The sequence below is a fragment of the Mesoplodon mirus genome (assembly GCF_964341445.2).
Source record: "Mesoplodon mirus genome assembly, chromosome: 14".
NCBI classification, from domain to species: domain Eukaryota; kingdom Metazoa; phylum Chordata; class Mammalia; order Artiodactyla; family Ziphiidae; genus Mesoplodon; species Mesoplodon mirus.
The window spans coordinates 9286129-9310409 of record NC_138990.1 but is presented as its reverse complement, the minus strand read 5'-3'; the positions used below and the strand labels follow the sequence as shown (position 1 = coordinate 9310409).

At 40.4% G+C, this 24281-nt stretch overlaps 1 protein-coding gene across 1 annotated transcript in view; it reads right to left on the bottom strand.

Annotated features, from left to right (window-relative positions):
- Positions 1-24281, bottom strand: part of DNAH6 (dynein axonemal heavy chain 6) — a 273547-nt gene that overhangs the window by 56310 nt on the left and 192956 nt on the right. Inside the window, exons 58-62 of the mRNA XM_082642773.1 lie at positions 23976-24043; positions 23192-23372; positions 20167-20346; positions 8735-8968; positions 4636-4771 (exon numbers count right to left, since the gene is read on the bottom strand). Of these exons, the coding sequence (XP_082498899.1) occupies positions 4636-4771; positions 8735-8968; positions 20167-20346; positions 23192-23372; positions 23976-24043 (799 nt within the window). The remainder of the gene's footprint in view (positions 1-4635; positions 4772-8734; positions 8969-20166; positions 20347-23191; positions 23373-23975; positions 24044-24281) is intronic.

Here is a 24281-nt window from a genome sequence, read left to right as displayed (position 1 = left end):
ACCCACGCACCTATGGTCAACTAATCTATGACAAAGGAGGCAAGGATATACAATGGAGAAAAGACAGCCTCTTCAGTAACTGGTGCTGGGAAAACAGGACAGTTACATGTAAAAGAATGAAATTAAAATACTCCCTAACACCATACACAAAAATAAACTCAAAATGGATTAAAGACCTAAATGTAAGCCCAGAAACTATAAAACTCTTAGAGGAAAACATAGGAAGAACACCCTTTGACATAACTCACAGCAAGATCTTTTTTGGCCCACCTCCTAGAGTAATGGAAATAAAACAAAAAATAAACAAATGGGTACCTAATGAAACTTAGAAGCTTTTGCACAGCAAAGGAAACTATAAACAAAATGAAAAGACAACCAACAGAATGGGAGAAATTATTTGCAAAGGAATCAACAGACAAATGATTAATCTCCAAAATATATAAACAGCTCATGTAGCTCAATATTAAAACAACAAACAACCCAATCTAAAAATGGGCAGAAGACCTAAATAGATATCTCTCCAAAGAAGACATACAGATGGCCAAGAGGCACATGAAAAGCTGCTCAATGTCACTAATTATTAGAGAAATGCAAATTAAAACTACAATGAGGTATCACCTCACACTGGTTAGAATGGCCATCATCAGAAAATCTACAAATAACAAATGCTGGAGAGGGTGTGGAGAAAAGCCTCTTGCACTGCTGGTGGGAATGTAAATTGATACAGCTACTATGGAGAACAGTATGGAGGTTCTTTAAAAAACTAAGAATTACCATGTGACCCAGCAATCCCACCCTACGCATATACCCAGAGAAAATCATAATTCTAAAAGACACATGCACCCTAATGTTCATTGTAGCACTATTTACAATAGCCAGGTCATGGAAGCAAGCTAAATGCCCATTGACAGACGAATGGATAAAGAACGTGTGGTACATATACACAATGGAATATTACTCAGCCATAAAAAGGAACAAAATTGGGTCATTTGTAGAGATGTGGATGGACCTAGAGACTGTCTTACAGAGTGAAGTAAGTCAGAAAGAGAAAAACAAATATCGTAAATTAATGCAAATATGTGGAATCTAGAAAAATGGTACAGATGAACCAGTTTTCAAGGAAGAAAAAGACACAGATGTAGAGAACAAATGTATCAACACCAAGCAATGTAGAGAACAAATGTATCGACACCAAGCAGGGAAAGCGGGGTAGTAGTTGTGGTGGTGGGATGAATTGGGAGGTTGGGATTGACATATATACACTAATATGTATAAAATATATAACTAATACTGAACATGGAAAAAAATAAAGAAATGTTTAAAAAAAAAGAAAAAAAAAGAAAGACAACCTACTGAGTGGGAGAAAAAAAAAAAAAGAAATTCCTGCAGGTGCAGGAAGCACAGTACAGTGTAAGCCCCTCAGCAAATCAGCACAACCATCTAGTGATGAAACAGGCTGCTGCGGTCGAACATTAGGCAAAATAGTTGGCTTCCATGGTGGGCTAGAAAACCACTTTCTCTAGCTGATCTACTGGGACTCTCCTCTGAGGGCCTAACAGTAGCAACCACAGAGCTGGTGACAGTTTGAAATGTAGTGACACTTAAGACCATGGCCCTGGAGCCATGGAGTATGTACCTCTGCAAGACTTCTAATTTCTGTATGAAATATACACAATTACATGGTATGAGACCACAGGGCACAGCATACCACAGTGATTTCTAGTTGAAAGTGGATGCATTGTTCTGAGGACCAGGTAGTAGAACCACTTATTCCAAAAGGACTTCTTTTCTCTTCAGGTTCTCATTACTGTATAATCACCAGGGCTTTGACTAATAAGACATGATAATTTAAAATTATAACTCTCAACTAATAGAACATGAAGCACTTAGAAACCATCAAAGACACAAGATTAAGGCAATTAGGAAGCCTTTGAAGGTAAGAGTGGCATTGAAATTAATTATTAAACTTAACCTGCAAAGATCCAAATCTCAGTTTTAGAACACAAGCCATCCTATCACATATACAAACCTTCACGAGTCTGCAGGATTTCCAGAATCAACCTTGAAATTTAACAACTGAAAGCAGGACGGTTGTTTTAAATTACTAAAATTTTAGTCCCAGTTGACAGGAATAACATGGTACCTTTTGTCCAAACACGACGAGTTGTTCCCAGAATTACTTAACTTTTCAGCCTCTACCTCTACCCACTTTCTTTGCTTCTGTGTTTATGAGGATCCATCTAGCCCTTTTTGCTTCAGATCTGTCCCTAACTGTCCATCACTAGGCTTCTCCTATAAGTATTTTTCTTTTGTGTTCTATTTCTAGCTACCTTGTTTAACTGGTCCACAATATAGAAACATAATTTTTATTTGATTTATTTATTGAAGAGTATTTTATTTTTTCTAGTCTTTATTTAGAAATCAAATGAACATATTAGGATCCCAGAAATTCTGGTCCATGTAGCTTCTAAACCACCACACTTACTGGGTATATTCAGGTAAATAAACATTCATATGAGAAGTAGAAGAATAATTACTAAAAATAGCAATAGGGCTTCCCTGGTGGCGCAGTGGTTGGGAGTCCACCTGCTGATGCAGGGGATGGGGGTTCATGCCCCGGTCCAGGAGGGTCCCGCATGCCGTGCAGTGGCTGGGCCCGTGGGCCATGGCCGCTGGGCCTGCGCATCCGGGGCCTGTGCTCCATGGCGGTGAGAGGCCCACATACCACAAAAAAATAAAAAAATAAAAAAAATAAAAATAGCAATAAAACACAGAACTTCAAATCAGTACGGGGGTAAAAATAAAGAATGTGGACAATTCACTTGAAGGCAAGAAAGAAGAAATAAAAATGAAGCAAAGAAAAAGCCTGCCAAGGAAAAAGTCCCTACACAATAAAATGATAGATCTAAATCCAAATAGATCAGGATTTTTCAGCCCTGCCACTACTGTCATTTGGGGCCAAGTGGTCATTTGTTGTGGAGGGTTGTTCTGAGCATTGTAGCATGTTTAGTCATATCTCTGGTTTCTACCTACTAGATACCTGCAGCACCACCCCAGTCATGGCAACAAATAATGTCTTCAGATGTTGCTGAATGTCCCCTGGGGAACAAAATCTTCCACAGTTGAGAGCCACTGAAATAGATCAGTAACCATCCTTACAATAATTGGATTAAAACTTGCCTGTTTAAAAAGAGAGACTCTCATGGGGCTTCCATGGTGGCGCAGTGGTTAAGAATCCGTCTGCCAATGCAGCGGACACAGGTTCAAGCCCTGGTCCAGGAAGATCCCACATAACATGAGCAACTAAGTCCGTGCACCACAACTACTGAGCCCACGTGCCTAGAGCCCATGCTCCTCAACAAGAGAAGCCACTGATATGAGAAGCCCTCGTGCTGCAAGAAAGAGTAGCCCCCGCTTGCCGCAACTGGAGAAAGCCCGTGAGCAGCAATGAAGACCTAATGCAGCCAAAAATAAATAAATAAAATGAATTTTAAAAAGAGAGACTCTCACATTGCTCAAAACAGCAAAATCCAACTAAAGATACACCGAAAACATGACGATGACACAAAAGACTTGAAAAGGAAGAGTGGAGAAATATATAAAAGGGGAATACTAACGAAGATAATCCTGCTGTAATAATATTAACTTTAGAAAGTATATTTTAAGGCAAAAAGCACTATTCAGGGTAAAGAGGAATATTATTTAATAAAAAAGGAAAAATTTGCTAGAAAGATAATAATCCTAAACGCATTTATAATTAACAGCATCAGTTCCATAAGATATAATGGGAGAAATTCCAGAATTACAAAGAGAAATTGTCAATCATAGTGGTGAACCTTACAGATTTAGTATAAAAGACAGTAAAATAAACAACACAATTAATAGGTTTGAACTAAAGATTACATATCTTTAGTTCAAAAGATTACATATCTTTTGCATCCAAGAAAAGACACACATGGAACATTTTACATAAACTGATGTATAAATAAATTACAAAGAAGCAATTTCATGCAAACCATGAGTATAATTTCTAGAATGTAAGTAAATTATAAACAATAAAAGATAGCACCCCCAAATCGTAAATGCGTTTGAATTAACAAGTATACTTTTAGAATCAAAAGGGCTACAGAGTAAAACTTTTGGGGAAAAAGTAACATAAAATATTATAATTAGAGCAGGCATAACCTCTGGGGAAGAGGAAAAGGGTCCTATGAAGGAGTATAAGGGGATTCTGTAATGCTGGTACTGGACTATTTCTTGACTTGGGTGGTGGCTCAGAAGTACAGTCGGTTTTTGATAATCAAATTGTTGATTCTGATTTGTGTAGTTTTCCATATGTATGTTATCCATCAATAAAAAGTTAAAAAAAAAGTATGGGATGCAGCTAAAGCAATACCTAGAGGTAAATGCATCTTCTTAAAATGGGTATAATAGTAAACATGAAATATTGAAAATTCATGGACCAAGCATTCAACTCAAGAAATTGGGAAAACAACTAATTCAAAATTTCTTAATAATGAAGACATTTCCTAGTGAAAAATATTGATGTTGCAGAAGAGGTTAAAGGAGACCTTAAAGTTAGGATTCACAAGCTTGTTTACAACCCCATATAGCAGAGCCTTTTTGACGTATTACCTATGCGTATGGAAATAGGATGTAACACTATGTATTGTGTAAGTTCTTTAAAAACTGGAAATAATTCTTCTAAGTCACAGCATGCGAACCACATGGCAGGAAGCAGCCAGGGAAATTCAGGCTTAGGTGGGCGTTCCTATTAGAAGACAGAGAGAACAGAAAGTTGTCACAAAGACAACCACAGAATATGCTTTCACCTTGTCTAAGTGAAAAATCAAGCTCTAATAGAATGTTAAAAATAACCATTTACCCAGGACAAGTATAAGATATAGTGAGATAGAAATGATGTTGAATCAATTATATTTGTTGGCCTTTGAACAGAAGTACAGCTGATGGGGCTTCCCTGGTGGCGCAGTGGTTGAGAGTCCGCCTGCCGATGCAGGGGACACGGGTTCGTTGCCCCAGTCTGGGAGGATCCCACATGCCACGGAGTGGCTGGGCCTGTGAGCCATGGCCGCTGAGCCTGCGTGTCCAGAGCCTGTGCTCCTCAACGGGAGAGGCCACAACAGTGAGAGGCCCGTGTACCGCAAAAAAAAGAAAAAAAAAAAAAAAAGAAGTACAGCTGATGAAACTTTTCATGTTGACATATGCAGAAAGCAGTTGATCTGGTGAAGGGTTAAAATAAAATCTGTAAAGTCTACTTCTAGCCTGTCCTCCAACATGCCACACCTGTCTCTCCCCACCCCTCAAATATTCTTATATTAATGATTTGTTCCCAGAGAACTAGTTTTTAAATCCAGTTCCCAGATGTTCTCACCTCTAGGAGCTAGGAAAATCTGAGTAGTATAGCAAAATCAGTAGCAAGACAAATGAAAATCTCATTCCAGCTGGGCTGAGTGTGTATATGTCTAATCATTTCATATATTCCCAGAAATTTCTGGGAAAAGTATTGTGCCATCTGGCAATATTCCATGAAGCCCTTGAATGTGGGTAAACAGTTTAAAAAGAGACAGAAAAACAGCTGTGATTGTGGACTGAAATTAGTTCTTTGAAAATTTCATGACTATTTGCCTGAGGTTTTATACCACATTTTTAAATGCCTTTATTGAGATACAATTCATATACCATGCAATTCACCCATTTAAAGCATACAATCCAATGTATTTTAGTAAATTCACGGTTATGTGTAGCCATGACCACAGTCAATTTTAGAACATTTCATCTCCTCAGAAAACCCCATGTATCCTTTAGCAGTTCCCCTCCCATCTGCCCATGCCTTTTAGCCCTAAGAAACTGAAACTAGTTCTTTGAAAATTTAGTACTTTGAAACTAAACTTTGAAAGTTTGGTACTGCTTTCTGTCTCTATCCACTTGCCTCTTCAGAATATTTCATAAAAATCAAATTTTATAATATGTGGTCTTTTGTGACTGATTTCTTTCACTTAGCTTAATGTTTTCAAGGTTTACTCATGTTGTGGTATGTACCAGTACTTCATTCCTCTTTGTGATTGAATGATATTCTGTTGTTATGGATATACCACATTTTGTTTACCTGCTCATCAGTTGATGGACTGGATTGCTTTAACCATTTTGGCTATTACGAATAGTGCTGCTATGAATATTCATGTCTAAGTTTTTGTATGAACCTATGCTTTCATTTCTCTTTGATATATACCCAGGAGTGGAATTGCTGGATCATGTGGTAATTCTACATTTAATTGCTTGAGGAGCTTCCAGACTGTTTTCCAAAGCAGCTGCACCATTTTTCATGTTTGTTAGCAGTTTATGAGGGTTCTGATTTGTCCACATGTTCACCAACACTTGGTATTATCTGTCTTTTGATTCTAGCCATTCTAGTGGGCATCTCCTTATCATTTTGATTTGCATTTCCCTGATAAATAATGAGGTCAGACATCTTTTCATGTGCTTATGTATATATTTGGAGAAATATCTATTCAGGTCCTTTGGCTATTTCTAAGTTGGGTTGTCTTTATTATGGATTCATAAGAGTTCTTTATCTATTCTAAATACAAATCCTGTATCATCTTAATGTTTTCGAGGTTTATTCATGTTGTAGTATGTATCAGTACATCCTTGTCAAAATCAGTTGACCGTAGACACATGGCTTTATTTCTGGACTTTCACATTTGATTCCATTTACCCATATGTCTGTCCTTATGCTAATATCTTGCTGTCTTGATTACTGCTGCTTTGTAGTAAGCTTTGGGATTTAGATCTCTTGTAATTCTGTATGAATTTTAGGATCAGTTTGGCAATTGCTGAAAAGAAACCAGTTAGAATTTTGATAGGGATATCACTGAATCTGTAAATCAGTGTGTGGAGTATTGCCATCCTAACAATATTAAGTCTCCAATCCATGAACATGGGATGTTTTCCTATTGATTTAAGTCCTCTGATTTCTTTCAGCCTGTTTTGTAGTTTTCAGAGTATACGTTTGAACTTCTTTTGTTAAATTTATTTCTAAGTATTTTATTATTATTGATGCCATTGTAAATGGAATTTTTAGTTTCACTTTATATTGTTCATTGCAAATGTAAAGAAATCCAAATTAATTTTGTACGTTGATCCTGTATTCTGCAACCTTGCTGAACTTGTTTATTAATTCTAATAGTTTTTTAAAAAAGTAAATTCCTTAGTGTTTTCTATGTACAAAATCATGTCATCTGCAAATAGAGATAGTTTTACTTCTTCCTTTCCAATCTGGATGCCTTTCATTTCATTTACTTGTGTATCTGTCCTGGCAAGAATTTCCAGTACAATGTTGAAAAGAAGTGATGAGAGCAAACATCCTTCTTGTTTCTGATCCTTGGTGGAATGCATCCAGGCTTTCACTATTAAGTATGATGTTAGCTGTGGGTTTTTGTATATGCTCTTTATCTGGTTGAAGAAGTTCTCTTTTATTTCATTTGTTGAGTGTTTTTATGATTATTAGTTATGTGATTCTGGAAAGGTCTTTAACCTCTCTGAGCCTCTGCTTGAGAAAACTGTAAACACAGCTGTTAACAAGAATACTGTGAAGGAAGAAGGGTGACAATGCTGGGAAGGGCTTAGCTGAGTGACTGACTAATAGTCAGTAACAGAGTAGGTGGGTAAGAGGGCAAGCTCTACAGACTTGACTGCAAGGGTTTGAATCCTTGTTCCAAACCCTAATAAGTGTATGATCATGATGAATTACTTCATCTCTTTGTGCCTAATTAACTTATCTTCAGACTAGAGATAAAATTAGGAACTCACCCAACAGGAATACTGAAATAAATAAATGAGTAGATATACATAAAACACATAGCAAGCCCTCTATAAGTATTAACTGTGATTATGAAGTTAAGACAGTGTTAAGCAAGGATTAACAGACTGTGTATGTATGTGGGGTGGGTGGGGGTCAGGGAGGAAGGACCATCTGGTGTAGAGGTCTTCCTTGGGCTTGTCCTGGGAGTGCAGGGTGCTGAGAGTCAAATGAAAGCACAAAGTCCAATGTCCCAGTGATACTCTGAGGCTCAAATACTGGCAAACAGATGCAGGTGTCAGGTCTGTAGGGGCCAAGGGTAGGGCTCGAGATTGAAGACAGAGCCAAGAGTTTAGAGTTGGACTGGATGGACTTGCAGGCAAGAGTTGGGGGACTGTGCCTCAGTTCAGTGGGCCACCAGGTCTGTGGTACATGGGTGAGTTAGGCCAGTTTGAGGGGCTGGGGCAAGTTAGACAAATATTATGGTATGACGGAAGGCAACAATCAAGTTCTAGTCCTTCCCATGCTTTATAAAGAAAGATGGGTCCAGGCAAGAGAGTGTCATTGTATCACAAACAGTGTGGCCAGATCTGTGAATTACAACTTTTATTGGATTTTAACTCTTCCCATTTGTAAGATGGTCAACTTTTCAAAACATGTTCCCATCTACTAGTTCACTGGTTACTCCCGACATCTCTTTTCTACAGGTGAGGACATTGCTGCACAAAGAGGTCAAATGTTACCAACATTATATAGTGACTAAAGACAGAACTAAGTTATAGTCTGGGTCCCTGACCCCTAGTGGGCCACACAGCTGAATGTACAACCTTCAGCCACCAGAGTCACCATGGAGCATTGGTAGGTGCTTGTGCGCTCTATCTAATAACATTCACTGTCTAATCTTGGTACAGATACCTTTTCCAATCCTGCAGAACCTCGGAGAAAGAAATTCCATTCAGCATCGGTTATGCTTCCTTGCTGACGCATAATCTCAACACAGAGCATAAAGCTGTAGATGAGTTTATGTTTTTCAAAAAGTCCTCTCGAGACATTGATATAAACCGTTAGGAGAGTCTGTTCTAGTAGAATTTCCATGCGCTGCTGTAGATCATCTGTCCTCACAGAGGTTTCAATTGTTGCATTGAACAACTGTGAAAGAGAACTCTATCAGTATCTCTGACTTAATTCAATTTCATGGAGGAAAAAATATCCCTGCTCCTCACCCTGACTCCCCCAAATTCAGTGAGTAAATAGCAGCACAGGTGATGAATACTGTACCATGAAAAAGTCCAGAATTCATCCCATATTGACACATTTATATGTAATATTTATTCTGTGCACTCCTCTTTCTCTCCCCGTTTTCCAGAAATGGAGCAGTGCCAAATTCTTGACTATTGAAAAGGCATAATATTGACTTTGGACAGAAAATGGAAAATAAAGGTGAGCTGGCAAAATGGGTTTCTCATATTCTCAACTCATATTTGATAATCACTTTGGGTGAGAGGTGTAAGGGCTAGGTACGGTCATGCCCTCTTCTTGGCATTTTCCTAAGATAATTCTTAGGCTGTGGGAAGAACGTGTGAGAATTCTCTTTGAAATTTAAGAGGAACCAGTTTTAAAGAAGACTTCCACCCTGCTTCCCACCTGGAAATTTTGGGAACAGGCCTCCTTCCCAAAATGTGTCTCACATTACAAGGATATCAGGAAGGCAGCAGAGATGGTGGCATGGAAGGCTCAGGTGTGAGGGATGGAGGCAGCCCCACCCATTTCCCGCCACTTCCAAGTAGCACAAGGGCAGGGGGAGGGGAGATCCAGAAATTCCCAAAGGTCTTGAGCTGTGTGACAAACCTGAGCAGAGCCTGAACTCAGGGGCTTGCCTGCAAGTCATGGCCAAGGGGATCTTGCAGCAGAGACTGGGGTCTCATGAGGGATGAGAGGACCATCCCTATGGCTTCGGCCTTGAGGATCCACAGCACAAGGGGCAAAGGTGCCAGGTGAGGCAGGGCTGCCCAGTTCCTTGGTCACCTTGAGAGGGATTGAGATGCATTGCTCATGGGGAGATCAGACAGATTGAAGCAGATTGGGCGCTGGAGACCAACTGAGGGCCAAGGCAGGTCAAGGTCAAGAAGTGTGCTTCACAAGCCCCTAACAATGCTACACTGTCCTTGTGCAGGCCTCCTTGTACCACCCCCAACTCATTCTGCTAACAGGATGGAGCACAAGGGGAAAAGATCTGACTGTCTCCTCACCAAAAGATAGGCCTCCATTCCCTAAAATTAAAAGGGCTTGGAGGAAGCATTCACTTATTCTAGAGAACTGGGAAAGCCTTGTTAATTCTCTGGAAAGTTTGGTCAACAAAGAGTAATGGAGTTGTTACTTTAATACACTTAGAAGCAAAGAGTTTTCTTTAAGAACCTGACAAGAGGCAGAGAGTTTAAAGTCCAGTGAAGACCTGGTAAGTTCAGTGCCAAAATAAAATATGGTGAATCTTGACACGCTCTAAATAACTTTAGTGTGAAATGGAATTATGTATGGGTTTGGTAGAGGATGTCCTGGCCAGGGCTGTCACCTACAATTGTGTTTTGGGTTTCTAGTTTCCCTTCCAAATAGCAAAACTCCAGTGTTTTGATGATTCATCCTATAACCCTTTTTCTGTTGGCTCAAGATATTTTCAGGGCATCTTCATTTTTAATTCTTCAAGGAGATTTTAAAACCTTGAAAAGCATGAATTCCAAAACACCTAGGATGAGAAAAGTGTTATCAAAGTCATTTAGCTAGAATTAAAGGATTTACTAATCTTTACCTTGCTTGTTTTAATACCTACCAACTAAAGGAAGAGGCGTGAGAACGGCAACCCCTGCCTTTAGGACCTGAGCTGTGACCTGAGTAGAAATGGCTTCTAAAGGCTGCCACAGCAGATGCACTTCTTATTGGAAGAGAGACCAGGTGTGTCTACACAACATGCCTCTCATTTCTCTCAATTCTTCATTTCCATTCTCTCCTGCAGCTCCTATTTCTGCCGGCCCCCTGACCATACTGAGGCCACCAAACAAGACATCTAGATGAAAAACCAAGCTTGGTCTAGTATATAAAAATTGTTTGAATATTTCAACAGCCTTTTTTAATGGAGGGATGCAAACAGCCTCTTCACTCATGAGACACCCATGATGTGTCATATGGTGCTAAGCGCCACGAGGGGAAGCAGGGTTGGGTGAGGCTTCCTTCCTGCCTTCTGGGAGGTCAGACTTCAGCAGGAGAGAAGAGCCCACCGCCCCAGGCGGAGTGGTGGAAGTTCCATATGAGGCATTCACATGTGTTGGAGAAAGGCTGCTGCAAATTGTTTGCTACTCCTTCCATGGAGAAGTGGAGTCTAAATCCCCTCCTCTCGAATCTGGGCTAGCTTTAGTGACTCCACTGACCAAGAGACTAGAGCACAAGTGATGCTGTGTGACATCCAAAGCTAGGTCAGAAGAGGCCTTGTAGCTTCCACCTTGGCTTCTTAGAACATTTGCTTTTGGGAGCTGCCCTCTTGGGGCAGCCCTGTTGTGAGCACCCAAGCCACATGGAGAGGTGACTGTAGGAGTTGACATCCCAGCCACGTAAGTGACCATTTTGGACATCCAGCCCCAGAAGACTGCAGACTCATCCACAGGCTTCACTTAATGAGAAGGTGGCACTTAATCTGGGAGGGAGGGCATTCTAAACAGAGAGGGTCATAAACACAGAAGCATCTGGGGAGTCCAGGGAATGTGAAAGGATCCATTTGGCTGCTGGCAGAGGACTAGTGGGAAATGTGGCTCTAGAGACAAAACAGGGACAGGTTGGATGTGGCTTTGGAACCTGAACTATGTTTGATGGGCAATGTCTGTGAAAATCTATTTTGGATCCCCAGAGTACAGAGCAGTGTTTTAAAAACATGAGGCATGGGCTGGCCTGGCCTCCGGAGTGAGAGCCAGCATTGACTACAGGTATAAGGGCATGTAGCAGGAAGTAAAGATGTGTGGCAGGGAAAGAGGATCTATTTACAATTATTACTGTTTTCTACAGTGAGTGGTGTGTATGGAGAGGCCTTTGAGTTGTATTATGGGTGTGAGCACATAATGATTAAAGAAGCCAGAGTGAGCTAAACTGCTCTGCACAGAAAAGGGAACAATACAGACAAGAGGGGAATGGGAGCTGGTAGATGGGAAACAGCCAGAGAGGCCGTGTGGGGGATGGGCTGAGAGAAACTCCAGAGGTGAACAGAGGGGACCCCTGTGGATGCTTGATACATTTTGCTGTGTGATGAGTGATGCAAACTCTCTGTCTCCCCTGGAAATCTTCGGGTAAACAGACATTGCTTGCCAAAGTTTTGTGACATTGAATTTGCTTTTGGGAGATACTAGAATGCTGCCTAAAAGAGGGTGAGAGTGGGGAGAACTTCAAGATGGTGCAGGAGTAAGACGTGGCGATCACCTTCCTCCCCACAAATACATCAGAAATACATCTACGTGTGGAACGTCTCCTACAGATCACCTACTGAACGCTGGCAGAAGACCTCAGACTTCCCAAAAGGTGAGAAACTCACCACGTACCTGGGTAGGACAAAAGAAAAAAGAAAAAACAGAGACAAAAGAATAGGGACAGGACCTGCACCTCGGGGAGGGAGCCATGAAGGAGGAAAGGTTTCCACACACTAGGAAGACCCTTCACTGGCGGAGACGGGGAGCGTGCAGGGGTGAAGATTCGGAGCCACGGAGGAGAGCACGGCAACAGTGGTGCCGAGGGCAAAGCGGAGAATATTCCTGCACAGAGGATCAGTGCCAACCAACACTCACCAGCCTGAGAGGCTTGTCTGCTCACCCACTGGGATGGGTGGGGGCTGGGAGCTGAGGCTCCGGCTTCGAAATTCAGATCCCAGGGAGAGGACTGGGGTTGGCTGCGTGAACACAGCCTGAAGGGAGCTAGTGCACCACAGCTAGCTAGGGGGGAGTACGGGAAAAAGTCTGGACCTACCTAAGAGGCAAAAGACCATTGTTTATGGGTGTGCGAGGAGAGGGGATTCGGAGCACCGCCTAAATGAGCTCCAGAGACGGGCGCAAGCTGCGGCTATCAGCGCGGACTCTAGAGACAGGCATGAAACACTAAGGCTGCTGCTGCAGCAACCAAGAAGCCTGTGTGCAAGCACAGGTCACTATCCACACCTACCCTCCTGGGAGCCTGTGCAGTCCGCCACTGCCAGGGTCCCGTGATGCAGGGACAAATCCCCCAGGCGAACACATGGCACGCCTCAGGCTGTTGTAACGTCATGCCGGCTGCTGCCACCACAGGCTCGCCCCGCATCCCATATCCCTCCCTCCCCCAAGCCTGAGTGAGCCAGAGCCCCCTAATCAGCTGCTCCTTTAACCCCATCCTGTCTGGGCAGGGAACAGACGCCCTCAGGCGACCTACAAGCAGAGGCGGGGCCAAATCCAAAGCTGAACCCCAGGAGCTGTGAAAACAAAGAAGAGAAAGGGAAATCTCTCCTAGCAGCCTCAGGAGCCACGGATTAAATCTCCACAATCAACTTGATGTACCCTGCATCTGTAGAACACCTGAATAGACAATGAATCATCCCAAATTGAGGTGGTGGAATTGGGGAGCAACTGTAGACTTGGGGTTTTCTTTCTGCATCTAATTTCTTTCTGGTTTTATGCTTATTTTAGTTTAGTATTTAGAGTTTATTATCATTGGTAGGTTTGTTTACTGATTTGGTTGCTCTCTTCCTTTTTAAAATATAAATATATATATATTTTTTCCTTTTTCTCTTTTTGTGAGTGTGTATGTGTATGCTTCTTTGTGTGATTTTGTCTGTTTAGCTTTGCTTTTACCATTTGTCCTAGGGTTCTGTCTGTCCATTTTGTTTTTTAGTATAGTTTTTAGCACTTGTTATCATTGGTGGATTCGGTTTTTTTGGTTTGGTTGCTGTCTTCTTTTGTTCTTTTTCTTTTTTTATTACTTTAAAAATTTTTTTATTTTTAATAACTTTTTAAATTTTTATTTTTTATATTAATAACTTTATTTTATTTTATTTTTTCTTTCTTTTTGTCTCCCATTTCTTCTGAGCCGTGTGGCTGACAGGGTCTTGGTGCTCAAGAGACCTCTCGGTTCCACATATCTCAAAATAGTTCCACAAAATAGTCCTCCCAGAGATCACCATCTCAAGGCTAAGACCCAGCTCCACTCAACGACCAGCAAGGTACAGTGCAGGAAACCCTATGCCAAACAACTAGCAAGACAGGAACAAAACCCCACCCATTAGCAGAGAGGCTGCCTAAAATCATAATAAGGTCACAGATACCCTAAAAGACACAACCAGATGTGGTTCTGCCCACCACAAAGACAAGATTAAGCCTCATCCACCAGAACACAGGCACCAATACCCTCCACCAGGAAGCCTACACAACCCACTGAACCAACATTAGCCACTGGGGGCAGACACCATAAACAACGGGAACTATGAACATGCAGCCTGCGAAAAGGAGACCCCCCAAACACAATAAGTTAAGTAAAATCGGAATTTAGAGAAACACACAGCAGATGAAGGAGCAAGGTAAAAACCCACCAGACCAAACAAATGAAGAGGAAAGAGGCAGTCTACCTGAAAAAGAATTCAGAGTAATAATGATAGTAAAGATGATCCAAAATCTTGGAAATAGAATGGAGAAAATAAAAGAAACATTTAACAAGGACCTAGAAGAACTAAAGAGTAAGCAAAGAATGATGAACCACACAAAAAATGAAATTAAAAATTCTCTAGAAGGAATCAATAGCAGAATAACTAAGGCAGAAGAACGGATAAATGACCTGGAAGATAAAATAGTGGAAATAACTACCACAGAGCAGAATAAAGAAAAAAGAATGAAAAGAATTGAGGACAGTCTTTGAGACCTTTGGGACAACATTAGACACAGAAACATTGGAATTATAGGGTTCTCAGAAGAAGAAGAGAAAAGGGGACGGAGAAAATATCTAAAGAGACTATAGTTGAAGACTTCCCTAATATGGGAAAGGAAATAGTCAACCAAGTCCACAAAGCGCAGAGAGTTCCATACAGGATAAATCCAAGGAGAAACATGCCAAGACACATATTAATCAAACTATCAAAAATTAAATATGAAGAAAAAATATTAAAAGCAGCAAGGGAAAAACAACAAATAGCATACAAGGTTATTAACAGCTGATCTTTCAGCAGAAAGTCTGCAAGTCAGAAGGGAGTGGCAGGACATATTTAAAATGATGAAAGGGAAAAACCTACAACAAAGATTACTCTACCCAGCAAGGATCTCATTCAGATTCGATGGAGAAATTAAAACCTTTATAGACAAGCAAAAGGTAAGACAATTCAGCACCACCAAACCAGCTTTACAACAAATGCTAAAGGAAATTCTCTAGGCAGGAAACACAAGAGAAGGAAAAGACCTACAATAACAAACCCAGAACAATTATAAAATGGTAATAGGAACATACGTATCAATAATTACCTTAAATGTAAATGGATTAAATGCTCCAACTAAAAGACATAGACTGGCTAAATGGATACAAAAACAAGACCTGTATATATGCTGTCTACAAGAGGCCCACTTCAGACCCAGGGACACATACAGACTGAAAGTAAGGGGATGGAAAAAGATATTCCATGCAAAGGGAACTCAAAAGAAAGCTGGAGTAGCAATTCTCATATCAGGCAAAATAGACTTTAAAATACAGACTATTAAAAGAGACAGAGAAGGACACTACATAATGATCAAGGGATCGATCCAAGAAGAACACATAACAATTGTAAATATTTATGCACCCAACATAGGAGCACCTCAATACATAAGGCAAATGTTAACAGCCATAAAAGGGGAAATCGACAGTAACACAATCATAGTAGGGGACTTTAACACCCCACTTTCACCAATGGACAAATCATCCAAAATGAGAATAAAGAAGGAAACACAAGCTTTAAATGATACATTGAACAAGATGGATTTAATTGATATTTATAGGACATTCCATCCAAAAACAACAGAATACACTTCCTTCTCAAGTGCTCATGGAACACTCTCCAGGATAGATCATATCTTGGGTCACAAATCAAGCCTTAGTAAATTTAACAAAATTGAAATAGTATCAAGTACCTTGTTTGACAACAATGCTATGAGACTAGATATCAATTACAGGAAAAAATCTGTAAAGAATACAACACATGGAAGCGAAAAAATACACTACTTAATAACCAAGAGATCACTGAAGAAATCAAAGAGGAAATAAAAAATACCTAAAAACAAATGACAATGAAAACACGATGACCCAAAACCTATGGGATGCAGCAAAAGCAGTATTAAGAGGGAAGTTTATAGCAACACAAGCCTAGCTCAAGAAAAAAGAAACATCTCAAATAAACAACCTAACCTTACACCTAAAGCAATTAGAGAAAGAGGAACAAAAAACCCCCCAAAGTTAGCAGAAGGAAAGAAACCATAAAGATCAGATCAGAAATAAAAGAAAAAGAAATGAGGGAAACAATAGCAAAGATCAATAAAATTAAAAGCTGGTTCTTTGAGAAGATAAACAAACTTGATAAACCATTAACCAGACTCATCAAGAAAAAAAGGGAGAAGACTCAAAGCAACAGAATTAGAAATGAAAAAGGAGAAGTAACAACTGACACTGCACAAATACAAAGGACCATGAGAGATTACTACAAGCAACTATATTCCATAAAATGGACAACCTGGAAGAAATGGACAAATTCTTAGAAAAGCACAACCTTCCGAGACTGAACCAGGAAGAAATAGAAAATATAAGCAAACCAATCACAAGCACTGAAATTGACATTGTGATTAAAAATCTTCCAACAAGCTAAAGCCCAGGACCAGATGGCTTCACAGGCGAATTATATCAAACATTTAGAGAAAAGGTAACACCTATCCTTCTCAAACCCTTTCAAAATATAGCAGAGGAAGGAACACTCCCAAACTCATTCTATAAGGCCACCATCACCCTGATACTAAACCCAGACAAAGATGTCACAAAGAAAGAAAACTACAGGCCAATATCACTGATGAACATAGATGCAAAAATCCTCAACAAAATACTAGCAAACAGAATCCAACAGCACATTAAAAGGATCATAAACCTCGATCAAGTGGGGTTTATCCCAGGAGTGCAAGGATTTTTCAATATACACAAATCAATCAGTGTGATACACCATATTAACAAATTGAAGGAGAAAAACCATATGATCATCTCAATAGATGCAGAAGAAGCTTTCGACAAAATTCGGCACGAATTTATGATAAAAACCCTCCAGAAAGTAGGCATAGAAGGAACTTACATCAACATAATAAAGGCCATATGTGACAAACCCACAGCCAACATCATTCTCAATGTGAAGAACTGAAACGATTTCTTCTAAGATCAGGAACAAGACAAGGTTGTACACTCTCACCACTATTATTCAACACAGTTTTGGAAATTTTAGCCACGGAAATCAGAGAAGAAAAAGAAATAAAAGGAATCCAAACTGGAAAAGAAGAAGTAAAGCTGTCACTGTTTGCAGATGACATGATACTATACATAGAGAATCCTAAAGATGCCACCAGAAAACTACTAGAGCTAATCAATGCATTTGGAAAAGTAGCAGGATACAAAATTAATGCACAGAAATCCCTTGCATTCCTATACACTAATGATGAAAAATCTGAAAGAGAAATTAAGGAAACACTCCCATTTACCACTGCAACAAAAAGAATAAAATATCTAGGAATAAACCTACCTAAGGAGACAAAACACCTGTATGCAGAAAACTATAAGACAATGATGAAAGAAATTCAAGATGATACCAAAGATGGAGAGATATACCATGTTCTTGGATTATAAGAATCAACATTGTGAAAATGACTATACTACCAAAAGCAACCCACAGATTCAATGCAATTCCCATCAAACTACCACTGGCATTTTTCACAGAAGTAGAACAAAAAATTTCACAATTTGTATGGAAACACAAAAGACCCCAAATAGCCAAAGCAATATTGAGAAAGAAAAATGGAGCTGGAGGAATCAGGCTCCTGGACTTCAGACTATACTACAAAGTTACAGTAATCAAGACAGTATGGTACTGGCACAAAAACAGAAATATAGATCAATGGAAAAGGATAGAAAGCCCAGAGATAAACCCACACACATATGGTCACCTTATTTTTGATAAAGGAGGTAAGAATATACAATGGAGAAAAGACAGTTTCTTCAGTAAGTGGTGCTAGGAGAACTGGGTAGCTACATGTAAAAGAATGAAATTAGAACACTCCCTAACACCATGCACAAAAATAAACTCAAAATGGATTAAGGACCTAAATGTAAAGTCAGACACTATTAAAGTCTTAGAGGAAAACATAGGAAGAACACTCTGACATAAACCACAGGAAGATCCTTTTTGACCCACCTCCTAGAGAAATGGAAATAAAAACAAAAATAAACAAATGGGACCTAATGAAACTTAAAAGCTTTTGCACAGGAAAGGAAACCATAAACAAGACAAAAAGACAACCCTCAGAATGGGGGAAAATATTTGCAAACGAATCAACAGACAAAGGATTAATCTCCAAAATTTATAAGCAGTGCATGCAGCTCAATATGATTAAACCAAACAACCCAATCCAAAAATGGGCAGAAGACCTAAATAGACATTTCTCCAAAGAAGATATACAGGTTGCCAACAAACACATGAATGGATGCTCAACATCATTATTCATTAGAGAAATGCAAATCAAAACTACAGTGAGTTGTCACCTCACACTAGTCAGAATGGCCATCATCAAAAAATCTACAAACAATAAATTCTGGAGAGGGTGTGGAGAAAAGGGAACCCTCTTGCACTGTTGGTGGGAATGTAAATTGATACAGCCACTATGGAGAACAGTATGGATGTTCCTTAAAAAACTAAAAATAGAACTACCATATGACCCAGCAATGCCACTACTGGGCATATACCCTGAGAAAACCATAATTCAAAAAGAGTCATGAACCACAATGTTCACTGCCGCTCTATTTATAATAGCCAGGACATGGAAGTAACCTAAGTGTCCATCAACAGATGAATGGATAAAGAAGATGTGGCACATATATACAATAGAATATTACTCAGCCATAAAAAGAAGCGAAATTGAGTTATTTATAGTGAGGTAGATGGACATAGAGTCTGTCACACAGAGTGAAGTAAGTCAGAAAGAGAAAAACAAATACCATATGCTAACACATATATATAGAATCTAAAAGTAAAATAAAATAAAATAAAAAAAATAAAAAGGTTCTGAGGCACATAGGGGCAGGACAGGAATAAAGGCGCAGATGTAGAGAATGGACTTGAGAACATGGGGAAGGGCAAGTGTAAGCTGGGACGAAGTCAGAGAGTGGCATGGACATATATACACTACCAAGCGTAAAATAGATAGCTAATGGGAAGCAGCCGCATAGCACAGGGAGATTAGCTCAGTGCTTTGTGTTCACCTAGAGGGGTGGGATAGGGAGGGTGGGAGGGAGACACAAGAGGGAGGAGATATGGGGATATATGTTTATGTATAGCTAATTCACTTTGATATAAAGCAGAAACTAACACACCATTGTAAAGCAATTATATTTCAATAAAGATGTTAAAAAAAAGGGATATGGAAAAAAAATTTAAAAAAGAGGATGAGAATTGAAGATATCCTACTCACGGGAGATCAGAGAAAATTCAACTGTGAATAGGATACCAAGTGGAGAAACCATAAATAGACAAAGGAATTCTCCCAGTTACATGGTGAAAGTAGGAAAGGAACACAGGAAAGGGGACAAGGCAAGTAAAACCCCTGTAAATAAAACCCAGGGGTTGGGAGGAGAACCAGTTTTATAACAAATTCTGGGAAAAAAAAAGATACAGAAACCAGTATGCTTAAGGTCAGAGCTATCTGAGACTTGGGATGCAACACAGAAAACTCTAACAGTGGAAAGGAAGCTGTATTACTGGAGAGAAAGTATAGAGAAATAGAATGGAGTTGGGACTCTTTAAAGAAAAGAAAAGCAGGTAAGAAGGAAAACAAGCAAGCTGTTAGTTGAGAAGCCAAGAGAAAAAATGAAACTTGCAAAGGAACTTTCTTTTCATCCTATGTGGATTATTCTGTGCATACCAGGCACCTGAGTCTTTAAGGGTTGTGCTTAAACCATAGTCTGAACTCAAACTCTTGGAGGATTTTATCCAATAACTAAACTCATGATTTGCCTGAGGCAGGAAGTAACTCAACAGGGTTTAAAGAGAAGCCAGAGATAAATTTCACTAACAACAGCAACAACACACTTACCTGTTTAAAATATTTTAGTGAGTACTGATACATAGGATCTATTTCCGAGAGGCTCGCAATAACAAAGTACATAGCAGAGCCTTGAGTGGCCACTGGACGATACTTCTCACGAGCAAAGTTTATCATCTGTTCAGTGGACTCTGCTTCCTTCAGCCTGATTTTAATGGCACCGGAAGTGATCTGAATAAACACAAGAAAACAAGTTCTTAAGGATCTGTTTCCAAAAAAATGGTGGGATTTTTGGAACATATCCAGTTAGGTCTAGGAAGGAAAGAAGGAGACGATGAACTTGTGATTATAATAAGGGGACCCCCAGACAGGTGACTGAGTCTCAGGACTCAATGACCTTCTTCTGGCTGAGCTGACCTCCTTTCCAGGCAGAGGGAGGGATGGGCAAATGGGAATAGGCAACACAAGGAGCCCAGGAAGAAGTGGAGCAGAACTTCTCTGAGCCTGGAACCTGGGTAACTTCTGACATGGAAACTCTAACACCCAGTTGCTCCCCAGTTTCCTTGTGAGCAGTTTTCAAATGATTCTGGGCTCCCGTAATAAAAGGAGGTATGAAGGGAGAAGGGACACCCATGAAACTGCCCACAAGAGGCAGGTGGAGAGAGGCTGGAAGGAAGTGGTACCACATCCCACTCTGGAATAACAAGCAAGTCTAATGTTGTCTCTCTTTTCCTGGCATCCCAGGTGTAGACAGGGAAACTCGGGGGTAGAAGCTGTCATTTGTGAAGGGTTGTAAACTGTAAGTAAGTTGGAGACGTTTACACGGTGTGTTGTTCTTCTTTTGGTTTTCTGTCTTTTGGGTTTGTGGTTCTGGGGAGCCTTCTGGCCAGTGGGCTTTCCAAGATACCTTTCTCTGTCTCCTCAGTCTCTCTGTCTTTCCCTATGGCTGTCTGTCTGTCCTTGTTCTCCCCCTCCCCCTCATCTTCTTCAGGTGTGGACATCCCTAGGTTGGGAGATCCTCTGTCTCAAGGAAGTCACAGGGTCTAGGGCACAGACCGTGGACAATCACTATGGGCTCGCTGGTCAGTATTTGCACTATTGAAGGGGATCATTGGGTTCCTGTCTAGAGCCACACTGCCCACTGGAAATATAATGTGAGCCACAAATACAATTCTAACTTTTCTAACTTAAAGTAAAAAGACACAAGTAAAATGAATTTTTACAATATATTTAACCCAATATAATCCAATCTATCTTGATAAATATCAATATATAATCAACATAAAAATTTATTGAGATACTTTTACATTTTGGGGGATTAAGTCTTGGACATCTGGTGTATATTTTACACTAACAACACATCTCAGTTCAGACTAACCACATTTCAAGGGCTCAACAGCCACATGTGGCTAGTGGCTAAGTCTAGACTGTCCTCCCCAGCCCACTAAGGGGGGTGGGGAGGGACTTGGTGCAGAAGCTGTGTCCCGGAATCAAAGGCTCACATTCTCCCCATGTTGACCCCTTAGGAACCTGAGGAGGCAAGAAAGGGGTAGAATTGAGTGAGAAACACCAGTCTCAATACTGGACTCAACTAAAGTCTTTACATCTGAGTAGAAAAAGGGAGGTTGACATGGGAGCAGTTGCATTATGGAGATCTACCCACAAACAATGCTTTATTCCCTGGTGAGCACAGGCCCTGATAATGCAGAACCCAGGGCTAAAGAGAAAGCAAAGTGAACCATTTTCTTCTATTGGCCAGAGAATATTAGAAGACTATACACCTCAGTTGAGTTTAGTAACTACTTATAGACATTATGTCCTAGAGACTTGAGGCTTCCACAGTGGTGAGGGAAGATAGACCTAGTTTTAAATGAGGGCTCTGGGAATTTAGGGGAGTATGAACTATAGGCAGGAAGTGGCAGGAAATGCAGCCCAGGAGCAATCAGTCCTGTCTCTACTCATCCTAGAAAGGATGTTTTCAAGGTAAATCCTTGCACACAGAAACTAGTTGACAGATAAAGACGGCAGTCAGAATACATGTTCCTTTACTCCCTACTGAAACCAGGACAGAGTGATAGTGAAGGGATTTTTAAAAAACACTGCAAATCCACAAAAATGGGAGGAACAGAAGAGGAAATAGCAGACAGAAGGGTGGTAACAACTTAGCAGACCCAGGAAAATGGGTTTCTGAGCTGGCAAAGGGGAAAGCCAAGAACTCACACAACTTGTAAAATAGATTCTTGCTGCATGGAACTTAACAACCTAACAGAGGAGAAAAGATAGGTAATTGGATAGCTATGACATAAGGTAATCAGTGACAAGTGCTGTATTAGAGGTGCAGATAAGGTGTCAGGTGTTCCAAGAAGGAAGTGATTCATTCCAGCTGGGAAGACTAGGGAAGCTTCCTGGAGTGGGGTGACATTAATATGTGTATGTAATTGTGTCATTCCTTTCAACTTATATCTTGTCCCAGTTCTTTATGTGACATGCTTTGTTTGAAAAATGCAGACAAGAAGAGCAGTTGTTACATTTTATCTACCTTTCCCTTCGGTTGGTGAGGGGCCTGCTAGCCAGGCACGTTATTGTGTCTGCCCCGGCTGCTCATGGGTGGCTACTGTTCTTGCTTTAAAAGACTCTGCAGGTTAGCACAGGGAGATCACCTCCATGCTTTGTGACCACCTAGAGGGATGGGATAGGGAAGGTGGGAGAGAGATGTAAGAGGGAGGGGATATTGGGACATATGTGTACACATAGCTGATTTACTTTGTTATACAGCAGAAACAAACACAACATTGTAAAGCAATTATACTCTAGCTGCTGTGAGCAGGGGCTACTCTTTGTTGTGGTGCACAGGCTTCTCATTGTGCTGGCTTCTCATTACAGAGCATGGGCTCTAGGCATGTAAGCTTCAGTAGTTGTGGCACACGGGCTTAGCTGCTCTGTGGCACATGGGATCTTCCCGGACCAGGGCTCGAACCAGTGTCCCCTGCATTGGCAGGCAGATTCTTAACCACCGCGCCATCAGGGAAGCCCAAATTAACACACTTTCTATAAATAATAAAAATATTTTACTTGCCTTTGAGTCCTGGAGTGTGTCAATGAGTTCTTCATTGTCCAGAATATTTCCCTCAGATGTGAAGAGCATTTTCAGGATTTTCTCTTCGATAGCTTTCAGCTGGTTTTTGTCAGCATTGATCCTCACAATGAGCTGAATCCTTTGTTCTTCCAACTCAGGCTTCTCAAGCCGCACAACATCACTGATGCCAAAGTGAATCCCTAAATTAGGTCTTTGTCAGGGCCCTGAAGTTGCTTCTATTTTTCTTTTCCCATTTCTCATTGTCTTATCCTGAATACTACTTAGCTGAATACTAATGCTACAAGCCACATCCTAATGCACAAGGTCCTCTTTTGCTGGGTATCCCAGTGGCTATTCAAAGCACTATGTATAAGTTCTGATTATTTATCTTGTATTTCAGAGACCTGCACCTGACCACAGCTCCCATGGCTTCTTCTCATCTTCTCTTAGGAAAACCTGCTCAGTGATTGATGTCTCTAGTCATTCAATTTCTGTTTCTAACGGTTGCTTGTGCCAAGCTGAAATGGTTCCTGGAACATTCTTTCCAACCCGACATGGAAGACTCTGAAATTCCATCACCTCCATGAAGTGATTCTTGGTCACACCTAAAGAAGGTGCTTTACCTCTAGCCTCTCCCATTTAAACATGCGAACTTACATCTCCCCTCACTTGTTCTTTCATCATTTGCTCCTATCCCCTATTTGCGAGCTAATCTTTTTCTTAGTCAAAATTTCTAAACAAAATATTAGGAAACCTTTGCCCCCCCCCACTCCCTTTCTTTTACCTTAACAACTGATCCTCCAGACCTGATTTGGTTACAGTGAAATTGATGATGGTAACTTTGATGCACACCTAGAAGAGAAGCATAGAGTAATCAGTTCAGACGAATAAAGTAGGAACTGCTTTCTTTATTAGAACAGGGCTCATTATTACCCAGCTGGATGTATCCTGGGTCCAATGGTGAACTCACTATCCACACACACGGCAAGGAATAAAATCCCAGTCTCACAAAATTATAATGTGATTTTCCCTGCTGCCATGAGTGATGATCTTGTTTCTCAAATGCCACCATTAGAGAATGATGTTTTAA